This window comes from Alligator mississippiensis, chromosome 1, assembly GCF_030867095.1.
Source record: "Alligator mississippiensis isolate rAllMis1 chromosome 1, rAllMis1, whole genome shotgun sequence".
Taxonomy (NCBI): domain Eukaryota; kingdom Metazoa; phylum Chordata; order Crocodylia; family Alligatoridae; genus Alligator; species Alligator mississippiensis.
The window spans coordinates 191945006-191957414 of NC_081824.1; the positions used below are offsets into that span (position 1 = coordinate 191945006).

The 12409-nt window shown below is 41.6% G+C and overlaps 1 protein-coding gene across 5 annotated transcripts in view; it reads right to left on the reverse strand.

Annotated features, from left to right (window-relative positions):
- TRERF1 (transcriptional regulating factor 1) overlaps nt 1-12409 on the reverse strand; it is a 141807-nt gene that overhangs the window by 17218 nt on the left and 112180 nt on the right. For all 5 annotated transcript variants that reach the window (XM_059718256.1, XM_014598093.3, XM_006266028.4 and 2 more), the window contains exons 8-12: nt 10413-10782; nt 7741-7807; nt 6404-6543; nt 5985-6088; nt 5201-5276 (exon numbers count right to left, since the gene is read on the reverse strand). In XM_059718256.1, the coding sequence (XP_059574239.1) occupies nt 5201-5276; nt 5985-6088; nt 6404-6543; nt 7741-7807; nt 10413-10782 (757 nt within the window). The remainder of the gene's footprint in view (nt 1-5200; nt 5277-5984; nt 6089-6403; nt 6544-7740; nt 7808-10412; nt 10783-12409) is intronic.

Consider the following 12409-nt stretch of genomic DNA (forward strand, 5'->3'; position numbering starts at 1 on the left):
AGGGTGCACTCCATCCCGTCCGCCAGAACATTAATGAAGATATTGAACAAAACCAGCCCCAGGACCAACCCCTGGGGCACTCTACTTGATACTGGCTTCTAGGGAGACATTGACCCATTGACAATCCAGCCAGCTGTCTATCCACCTTACAGTCCATTCATCCAACCCATACTTCCTCAGCTTGCTTGCAAGAATGCTGGGGGAAACAGTATCAAAAGCCGTGCTAAAGTAAAGGTATATCAACATCCACTGCTTTCCCCACATCCACAGATCCAGTAATCTCATCATAGAAGGCAATCAGGTTGGTCAGGCATGACTTGCCCTTGGTGAATCCATGCAGATTGTTCCTAGTCACCTTCTTCTCCTCCATATGCTAAGAAATGGATTATTTAAGAACCTGCTTCATGATTTTTTCAGGAACTGAGGTGAGGCTGACTGGTCTGTAGTTCCCTGGACCCTCCTTTTTCCCTTTCTTAGATATGGGCACTATATTTGCTCTTTTCCAATTGTCTAGGACCTCCCCCGATTGCCATGGTCTCTAGCAGACTCCCACCATAACATCACCTTTGTTGCTTTCCTCTCCTCTACTCTGCCTTAATCCAGAGACTTTCAACAGACCTATCTCCAGTTTCAAACTGGAGCTCTAAGCAATCATACAGGACAACTCCTCCTCCTCCTCTTCTGCTCTGCCTGTCCTTCCTGAACAGTTTGTACCCATCCATGACAGTGCTCCAGCCATGCAAGCTATCCCACCAAGTGTACTTTTCCTCTCTCCAGCTTCCTGTAAGTATCACACACACTCTTTCCTTGTTCTTTTCTCTTTCCCTTTGCCTCTGGGGAATCTCATTTGCACACACAAATTCAATTTCTGTTTCTGTGCTGGCAACTGACAGACCCATCCCTCTTTCCCAGACTAGTTTCTCTCTCTAGACTCAGTCTCTCAGACATCTTATAAATTTCAATCCATCAACTCACGTGGCTAAAAAAGAGAGTCATTAATCCCCTTGCCCAAAGTGCTCCCTACTGCCTCCTTTCTTGGTGACCAAGGACAATCCCGCCCTCCTGATGGTCATTCAGGCCCATAACCTTGGCATCATTTGCAATACAGACCTCTAATTCCTCACTTTAAGGTTATGTTTACATTTTGCAGATTTTTTTTCTCATTAATACCCTTACGATACAGCCTCTGCCCATACAAAGAAGGGCAACCAAAATGATCAGGTGTATGAAGTAGCTGCCACACAAAGAAAGGCTAAAAAGGATAGGGTTCTTCAGTTTGAAAAGAGAAGGCTGAGAGGGGAAACAGAGGCCTATAAAATCATACAGGGTGTGGACCAACTGAAGATGAAACTATTATTTACCAAGTCCCAGAATACTAGAACTAGGGGCACTCACTCAAATTAGCATAAGACAGTTTTAAAACAAAAGAAAGCCCTTTTTTCCACAGCACAAAAAGTTAACTTGTGGACCTCATAACCACAAGAGGTTGCAGAGGCAGATAGTACAGCCAGGTTCAGAAAGGGACTACACAAATTCATGGACAGACTTCTTAATAGCGCTACTAAACAGAACAGTCAAGATGTACTGTCTGGTATCTCTGAACTAATGACAGTGGATGCCAGGACGGTATGACAGAATGGATCACTCTAGATAACCCTGTTCACGTGTTTTCCCTCTCAAACATCTGCTACTGCCATTGCTGAAGACAGGATACTGAGCTAGATGCACCATTGTTTGACCCAGTAGGGCACTTTCTTCTGCTGTGTTCTTTCCTTCCAACCACATTGCTGAGATGCCTTTCTACACTGTTGTCATCTTGCATCTTAATGACTGCAACAAGCTTTTTCCTGGCCCTGCAAATGCAGTCTTAAAATCATAGAAAAGTAGAACAAGAAGGAACCTGAGGACATCTAGCCCAAACCTTTGCCTAAAGCAGGATCATTCTTATCCAAACCACCCTAGGTAAGTGTTTGTCTTGTTTGTTTTAAGAACAGATAACCCTCTGGTGCATCTACAAGACATGATGCCCCAAAACAATCAGAAACCACTCTAACTTGTCACAGGTAAAGCAGTGCACTGTAAGGATACGAGTAGTTTGTTAAAATACCTTTGAGAGATCCAAGGAAGAGGACCATGCCTGCTACCCCTACAGTACATGCCAATCTGATCGTGGGGTAAAATTCCTTCCTGATCCTAATGTGGTGATCAGTCTGACCCTGAGTGGAGGAGCAAGATCTTCTACCCAAAAACCTCAGGGATTTTTTAAGTCCCAGCTAGAGCACTGGCACACCTAATCAAACTCTCCAGCCTGGGCTGCAGCCAACACTCAATACTTCTGAGGAAGATAAGAAAAACTCCTGACACCCATTGCATGTGGCAACTGGCAGAGTCAAGAAGCACAGGAAGACAAAACTCTCCGTTCTGCTCTACAACCTGGGGACTGCAAACACAACTCCATGCATCAAAACCCTTCTCCCCCATTGTCATCCCACTTCTTCATAAACTTATTTTATTCTTATTGGCTAACCAGGATTTCCCCAAATACTGGGTGACCAAAAGCCATGGCTGCACATATCCCTGGCAGTAATCATTTAGGAAAGTAGAGCCTTTTCCTACAACAAGAGCGTCTTTTACACAAAATAAATCACTGACAGTTTTTCTTTCTTTATTCCTCTGTGACAACGAGACTGCTTTTGAAACCATATATGTGTTCTTGACAAGGTTAAATACTAAAAAGACATTGTGCCTTCCTTTTTTCTCTACCAGGAAAAAACAATCTCTTGTTATTGATCTTTCCTTGAAAGAAGAGAAGCTGCAACTCCCATGCATCAACTGCCTAAGGGAGAACGGTGGAAAGCAGGAAGCTGCTTAGGGCTACCAGCAGCTTCCTGGCCAGTCTGCACTGCATCATCTACCATGTTTTACAGCAAGCAGGGACTGCTGTTGCATATCAGAGATGTGTCCTGCTTCTTTCGTCCCCGGTATGCCCCTACTTTGGGGTAGTACTGGTGCTAGAGCTGGGTCTTGCAGCTTAAAGTCCCTCTTGCCAGGAAAGTTCTCTCTTGGGTGGCTACAGCCAATTTGTGGCTTACTGATCCATGTAAGTGGTGCTTTGGGTGCTGACAAGACACCAGAATCTTGCCTAGTGTATTTTGATTCTCCGAGTACCGAAAGATTCACCGTTTGCTTCTTTTTGGGTACAGGTTGGAAATGATGGTTACACTCAGACAGGCAACTGTCTCATATATACATACAGCCCTGTTTCTAGGAACAGTTGAGAAGCAAAGATATGAGACAGAGTGAGAAGAAACCTTGCCCTTTACTAAATTGTAAACGTGTAATCTTCAGTAACACCACAGAACTAAATGGCCTACTAAAGGCCATGCTGTGCATTTCAGAAAGTACTTTCAGACTCTGAACTAGAGGAGACTCCATTGTGTTTATTAAAGTATTAGTCCTAGATGTGTTTGTTTTGTTGCTAGATCTCAGCAGACACTGATTTTATGTGAAAGCAGTGGCTAGAGTACTAACTTAATCCGCACTTTGCACTTCTTATGAAGAGATTGTAAGCAATCTTACTAATATTTACTATGCATTACAACACCAGATGAAGAAAGTAAGACTGCACAGAGGGGGATACTGAGGTATAAACAAACTAAGAGCCTAGCCCAAAGTTACACAGGGAGCAAACTGCAAACATGAATGACAAGAATTCCAAATCAGATCCATGCAGTACGTTTTGTTTACAGAAAAATACTTTAGGATATTTTGTACCATTTAACTATTGAAGTAGAAAGTATAAAATATTACATAGGACTGCATTCATTTCCCCCCCTGTATTTCAATACAATAGGATGGGGGTGCTCAATCTCTGGCCTGCAGGCCAAATGAAGGCATGGAATGGTGGGGGAGCAAAGACCATTAATACTGCCATCCTCCCATGCTGCCAAATTCCATTGCCCTCTCCCACCACACAGCCAGATTGAAGCTGAGGCACCCCCTTACCTCAGCATAGCAGAACAGTGGCTGGGCCATGCCCTGTCCCTCCATGCAGCTGAACTGGAGCTGGGCTGCCCTTTGCCCCCCTCTAAGCAGTTGGATAGACCCTGCTGCACCTACCCAGGCACTAGATGGGAGGCCACCAGCTGGATCTGGCACTGCACATTCAGCCTGCCAGGGAAATAGATTGAGCACCACTATCATAGGGCAGGCAATCACAGAGATTTAGGGCTGAAGGTAACCTCCAGAGGTCACCTAGTTCAACCCCTTGCTTGAGGCAGGATCATCCCTATCAAAACCATCCTTTACTTTCTCTACCCAAATCCACTGCTTAACCTCTTGGCAAAACTATACAGTCAACCCTAACACAAAATCAAAGACAAACACCTTAACCTGCCACAGGTAAAGTAGTGGGACCATGGAAGAAGCAAAGGTTGTTAATATATGCTCAAGGAAGAAGACCACCTCCCCTGTTAGAGAGGAAGTCAGTCCCCCCACCTCTAGAATTTTACCCCATGGTTGGGATATGGACTACTTTCTGACCCTAAATATGGCAATCAGCCCGATCCTGAGCAGAGGAGCAAGAGCCGCTAGCCAGGAGCCTTTAGGTTTAAATCCCAGCACCAATGACACACCCAAATCAAAGTCCCAAGCCTTGGCTGCAGCCAATGCCCACTGCCTCTGAGGAAGGCTTTAAAAAAAACAAACACCCTGACATGTAGCAGCAGAGGTAAAAAAATCCCCTCCTGGCCCCATGCAGCCATCAAGATTCTATACGTGTTTTGTTATGTCATTGAGAGTTTTGGATTTGACTCGGTGGCAGAAATCAGTGTAAGTAATTACAGGTATCGGTATTAAGAAAAATAAATCAAAAATGTTAAAAAGGGGGGGGGGGAAAGGATTTTTTGTGGGTGCTATCTTTTATTGGACCAATTGTGTCATTAAAACAGACTTATCACTCGATATTAAATATAGAGGAGGATTCTTGGTTAATCTGGCTGTCATTAAAAATGGTCCCTTTTAGTTTTAGTAGATGACAAGGATAATACTGGGAGGAAAGGGGGGGGGGAGGGGAGCAGAAATTCGTCATTATTCTAAAAAGAGTAAAGAAAATAAGTAAAGAAATCATTTTACTCAAAATCATAGTGTGCTTATCCTGGGTTATTTGTACCTTAATACATACTTGTATAGAAAAACTTACCAGCATAGTGGTAATTTGCCAAAGGATGACACTTCGTTCTTTCTTGCTTCTTCAAAAGGAGCATCTCTAGAGTAGCCTATGTAAGATAAACATGGCAGTCAGAATTAAAATTCCTAATTCATTCCTACAAATAACTCTGCTCAGAACAAGCAAAGCAAGCATTCCAGTGTGAGGCACAATACAATATCAGTTGTTTTTCTACTTCTTAATATTAAACTTGTCTTTAAATTACAAGTCCCAGTTGGGCTGCATCTGCTGTAAGAATTCAGTCATGCAACCCATTAATGCTGGCAAGAGTAAGGTATTGTTTGGGGATAGAGGATACTATTTGGGAGTGGGGGAATCCTACTAGTCCCCCAAAGCACAAACGTATCCCAAAACACTTTCAAATGGCCTGAAATTATCTGGCTGTGCACACAGATAATAAATTATATTATACTCAGTTTGAAGTGTGACTTTCTCTATTTGTCTGCATCACAGTGGTCACAACAGGGCACTACCACCTCCAAACTGCTGCATTCACTAAGTGCCCTACCTAGATGACAACAATGGGCAATAAGTAGTACAATAACGCTCTAAAAGAATACCAACTTGAAATGTTTACCTATTAGCAAAGAAAGGAAGGGACTGTTTCCAGAACATATGGCCCCTATTTATGCTATCACTATCGTACAATCAAAAAGCTTTACCTATTGCAAAATCTAAATCCATTTGATAGAACTTGATTCCCAAATTGCAGAGATTAAAAAGAAAAGGAATTTATTTCTTCAGCTTCTTGTCTTACCATAACATCTCCTTTGGCCTCAAAGAGGGAGTGCAAAGCATACTCTGAATTAGTTCCTCCACCAGGTAACACACTTGAACAACACATATTTAAAAGGGTGTCCACTGTCAGAAACAAATAAAAACAATGCTGTTAAATATTGTTACATTACCCTGATAGCCAAAACTGAGGATTTGATAAACCCAGTTCCAGATACAGAATAGAAGGCTCTCATTCCAAATTAAGGCAACTGAAACACACATTGCACTTTTCTATTTCTCAAATGCATCAATTAAAATGAATCAAATGTTAAAATATTTGTAACCTTTTCAAGTTAAACAATATAATATGTAAATAAAAAGGGGGAGAGGGGAATTTCCCCCTTCCGCCCTTCAGAGAGAGTGATCTGAATAAAGATTTCAGTCATCAAAATATAATACCTTTTTGTTGGAAGCCTTTATTTTCCAGTTCTGGCCATGGCTTCCAAACTAAAGTTGCCTTGTGCATGTCTTTCTCTATTAAAGATTCATCTTGTAGATCAGGGATATCAGCCTGGAATCGTGAACCAATATTGATTCGTCTGTAAATCAAAAAAAAGATTTAAGAAGCTCTTGGCTACAAAACTGACAAAGAAAACAAGTTATCTTTTCATCATGCGAAACGAAGTACAAATTGTGTCAGAGCATTTTACAATATCCCATATTCAGTCAATCTGGGACTCTTCGTCTTGAGGAAAAGGAGGCTGAGAAGGGACCTGGTAGCAGCTTACTGCTACACTAGAAGAGTACATCAAGGGCTCAGTGAGCAACTGTTCACCAGGATACCCGAGGGGAAAACCAGTAGTAATGGCCACAAACCCCTGGAAGATTGGTTCAGACTCAACATTAGGAAAAACTTTCACGGTCCAGACCATAGAATAAGCTCCCTCCAGAGGTGGTGCAATCATCTACCCTGGAAATCTTCAAAGAGGAGACTAGACAGTCACCTTGCGGGGGTCACCTGATCCCCAGTTATCTTTCCTGCTTGGTGCAGGGGACTGGACCCAATGATCTTCTGAGGTCCCTTCTGGCCTTACAATCTATGAATCTATGAATGCTGTCTGGAGACAAGTATTATGAGTACTGTAAAGAGTCATAATATTTAAAAAAGCTGAGAACAATTCCAATGCAATTTGATGGACTGGAAATAGGACAGAGTAGCCTTACTGAAAAGGATGAGAGATGACACATGCAACTGCTGTATATAACTGGCTAGATGCAGGTAGTTATGCTTCCTTATCCCATGTGGGATGATACATTTCAAGAGAGGGCAAGAAGAGACAATGCCTCTGCTGTCCCCTGAGGATTCCCCCTGAGGAAAAGGAGGCTGAGAGGGGACCTGGTAGCAGCTTACTGCTACACTAGAGGAGTCCACCAGACACGGAAGTAGAGTTGAACATCTTTCTAGTGCATGAGGTCTACTACTGAATAAGCATGCTTTCTGACTCTCCTCATCCCAGTCAGCTCCAGCAGCCTGTCAGAGCTTTCCGCACCATAAGAGCAGTTGCGGCTTTTTTATTCCGCCACAACTCCAGCTCTGAAAGCCTTTCTGTCCTTAGTAATCCCAACCAGTATTTGGAGGACCCTGAGGACATCCAACCCAATATGATCCTCAGGCAGCCAAGCAGTACAAGTATCACCTTCATTGTTTAATATACAACAGATCATGTTCTCCAAGACAGGGTGAATTGATTGAACAAGAGTGCAAAGTGGCAATATACTGATAACTTTTTTCTTACGGTTCTATGTCAACAGTCTGTTCTCCAGGCCCTGGAGTCACTGGAACATTGTTTCCATCAATACTATCTGAAATAGAAATGGAGGGGTTAATTTTCTATGGTTAGAATGTTTCATACACACAGAATCACTGCTGATATTCTATAGGCACCAGCTGCATGCCATCCTTCTGCTACTGTTCAACAGAAATTAATGATATATGTGATGTATTCAGCTGCATGCGCAAAGCACTTGGCCTGAAAGCATCAGCTACCTTACAAACTCAAGTGCATTGCATCTGGACTTGTATGGTATTTTCAGCAGCAGCTGACAGAGGTAAAAGAATACACTTAAAAATGTTTCCTGAAAGTAATGCTTATCCTGCTGTCACTGATCTGAAACAAAGCATCAACAAGACATGCCCCATCGGTCAAACACATTGTATAGCATTTTTATAATGCTTCAAATTCTCTACTATTAAAATATTACTCCTGCCTTCCCAATAATGATTACAATATGGACACTAGTTGCATGCATTTCATCACATTTCCTTCTAAAATCCACTAGGTTTCCTGCTCTAAATCCATTTACCTGGATCCAGTCTAATCCCTTTACCTGGATCAAGGACAAGCCACATCTTCTGCTGGTAACTACTACTGCACAGAATTACCCTTGCTGGCTTCTCTTTTCACCTGATGACTGTGCTGACTGACCTTGTTTGGTTATACATGTTAGCTTTGGCCTCCCACTCTCATGTGCCAAGCACACCTCATCCTCCTCGTCCTTCCCCCCTCAAAAAAAAATGTCTTCTATCAGTCTATCCTGCTTTCTTTTTCTCATCATTAATCTCTACAAACTCCCTTACTTGACCTATTGTCCAGTGACTTGCTTAATTTAAATTGCAAGCTCTACAGGTCTGGGAGCATGTATTGTTTAGAACATGTGACTGTTATTAAAGCATTAAGAAATCAGTGAAACGAAACAAAAATTACTAAAGATCAAACCAAAGCAAAGCATCAAAAATTTATTCTCTGGAGAGGCTTAGGATCAGGTTTTAATGATGCTACAATAGTACAAAAAGCTTCAATAGTCCATAGACTACTTTCTTGTAGAACAGAGACAGACAATACCAAGTTTTGATCATCTATCTTATAGAAAGGCAGGAAGAAGGAAAGAGGTATCAGGACTAGACACCAGGACTAGAAAACATAAAAGGGAAATCTCATTTATCAATGTTTCTTGCATGAAAAACTTCATGAATAACCCCATGAATAACCCTTGAACTCCCAACCAGGTCGTCTTCCTCCCATTTCAGTGGGCTCCGCTCTAGTAACCAACAAGGCATTCCTTTGAATATGGTGTACTACACTTAAATGCATACTACATTAATGCTTCAAGGATGTATTTGGTAGCTGTGCTGGTCTGAGACAAAAAGAAATGCAAAACTCTAGAACTCTTGGTTCAGAGATAATACCTTTTATTAGACCAACTGTGAAAGGTTACATACTTACCTCATCTTAAAGGTAACAGTGCTTATTAAGTACAAAGGAGTATCAGTGCACTTGTATTGGCAGCCCCTAAATTGATGTGCTCCCACCATTTTCAGGACTTCTAATAACCCTTTGAAAGCTGCTTCTTCACTGTTTTTGATATAGTTAAGCAGAGTACAACTAGGTAGAAAGCATACTGTTAAAGTTTTTGTACACTTAACCAGAGTACTATTAAGATTTAAAGTAAACAGTGGTGCCAAAAGATGCTATACACTTAGCCAGTATACAGATAACCAATGTCTGTTACAGCGTAAGCTAGGGATCCACACCCTATGGCCTGCAAGTTGTATGTGGTCCACAAAGAGGTTTGATCTGGCCTGCAGAAGTCCAATCCAGCCCTGGAGATTGATGGCATGAAGCCGCACTGTGCCATGTATCTGCTTCCCTTTGTGGAACCTGCTGTACTAGCCTGCCTGGGCTTATTTTCACTGTAGAGGGGCAGGGAATCTGAAGCAAGCCAATTTACAGGAAGCTGGATATTTGGGGGGGCAGCAATTTGCAGCGATGGCTAGATTGCAAACTCTGGCCCATGCCAGCAAAAGGGCTCTGATGGAAACTATAGGCAACAAAATGGAGGCTGGCATTATGTTATGTAGTTAAGTAAATTATGCATTAATGTAGTCATACAAAACTCTAGAACTCTTGGTTCAGAGATGATACCTTTTATTAGACCAACTTCTTAGTTAACATCAATTTAGGGGCTGCCAATACAAGTGCACTGATACTCCTTTGTACTTAATGAGCACTGTTACCTTTAAGATGAGGTAAGTATGTAACCTTTCACAGTCCAGAGGTGATATACTTAAAGTGTACATGTACTTTGACCTTTCTATCTGGCCCTCTCTATTAGTCACACTACCCTGTCCGTTTTATATCTGAATCACACCTGTATGACCTCCAAACGAGACATATAGCCGACTGAAACAGATAGACTTTGCTGAACTGGAAAAATAGCACATGTGTGCATGCATGTGCATGTAGTAGGTGTGTGAGTGGGTGCACATATGCATACAGGCACGTACATGATATTTTTCCAGGCTGATTATCCCAAAGGAAAAACCACACAAAGGACACATTGTAATAGCATTTTATACAACCTGCAAGTTTGGGTTCAGAGAAAATGCTATAGTAGATAAAATACTTACTAGATCGACACAGGAAGACCCGCGGAGTGGGTGTCAGAGGCGTGAGTGGCAATTGGGGGTGAGATGCACCATGAGACGAGGTGATAACACTGCTGAAGAGACCGGATCCTTGCCGTACTGGGCTAAGCATAGGAGGTGGAGTGTAAGGAGGAAGCTCATGTGCCCGGTCCAGCAGATGGTCTCCTAGGATGCGGGGAGAGCGTAGTTGACTTTGATAGAGTGTAGCACCTGAGTAGGATGCAGGGAAGTTGAAAGAAGGAGGAGGTATGAAGAGAGGTTCAGGTCTATGTCGATACTTTTTCTTGTCCTGCAGGGGTTTGATGTTTTCTTCCAATTTTGAAGCACTTAGAGGAGGCTTTCTGTTGACTTCCTAAATGAAAACATATACCATTCCAATATTTAGTGATTACATACCTGGATTACATTATATACAACCCCTGAGCTACAAGGCAGTGGTAACAGAAAAATCTGTTGCCATCAGATGGTCACTGAGGTGCTGATGTGATGAAAAAACACCATCAAACTGGTAATAGTCTTATTGGTCCTCAGCAAGGAGATCAGGAATGGAAAGATAAAGAGACTGAATTATGCTTTGACCTTCTGAAGTGATGTTTCCTGGTCAAGTCAGGACTGTGAAATAACTGGCTTGGCCTTGAAAACAGGTGTGCATTTGTCATTGCCAATTTTTGGTGACTAAAGAGACGTCTTGATTCTCCAAAGCTGTCAACAAGGAAATTTTCACCAGCCCTGACTTTGCATGTGCTGGTAATGTCCAGTTACACTGAATTATATTGCCCCATCCTCCCACCACAGTCTATAGCAATTAGAAAATGTATAGAACATGGTTTTCCAGGACACTTATGTGACTGTTGTAAGAGGGGGCACATTAGAGCTCAGTGAAATAACTGCACCAGTTTCAGGAGTAAGAGAGAAAGAAAAATGTAATAAATTAAAATTTTTTGCCTCTTATCACCACATTCCCATCTGCTGGGTATAATCCAGCTGCAAGGAATCTTGTGCTTAATTCTCTCCTCCTTTCTTGGCAAGAAAAATGGTAGCAGATAATAATGGGGGAAATGCAAGCATTGTGTATTGCAATTACAGTATTTGGAGATTAAAATCATTAACATTATACCACCAGAATCTGAGAAAAACGACAACAACTGGAGTTTTGAAAGGGAGGAATCCAGATTTCTGTGCCAATGGTTAAATAGTTGTATAAGAACATAAGACAGCGGATATGCTTATTTTAAATATATTGCTTGCACGAGCTTAGGTTCTAAATTTCATTTATTACAAACTTGGAGGGGAAGCAAAATTCTTAAACTGAGAAGCCTATCCCAGAATTTCTGTATCATCTGGTTAACATTACAGCATTACATAAAAGTAAATTATTACTTTGCATGTTTAGACAATATATCTTAACACCCTGGGTGGTTCTTGAGAATCATATTCACCCAGTAAAAGCTATGTTAAAAGAACATTAACACTGTCACCCTTTTCCCTTTACGTTAATGCATTCCAGCTTGTGGAACTGTTTTCTATTACAGAGGTCCTGTTCCCTCCATTGGATCATGTCTGTATTCTCTCTGATAGGAGGTTCGTTGTTTTATTTTGTGGGGAAAAAAAGACATTTTTGCAGAGGATTATGTGAAAACATTAAAAACAATTAATATTACAAGTGACAGAATCTGTCATGATTGTGAACATTTAATATTCAAAGAGGACAAAAAGAAGGGGAAGTGGAAAACACTGCAGGAGTCAGAATAAGAACGTTAAATTAACTATTTCTTCCTTTTTATTTTTCAAAAAGGAGACAGCATCAGCCAGCAGCCAATGGTCTTCTCATCCTATGGAAGTTTTCGAAAAGGTTTCAAAATTTTTTTCTGATTCCAAAGTGGACAAAACCAAGATCTTTTGAAGCTCTTTTGTGAAAAAGCTATGAAGTGAGCTCTACCCCAGAATGTTTTAATGGTCTTCATCTGAAATATGGGAAA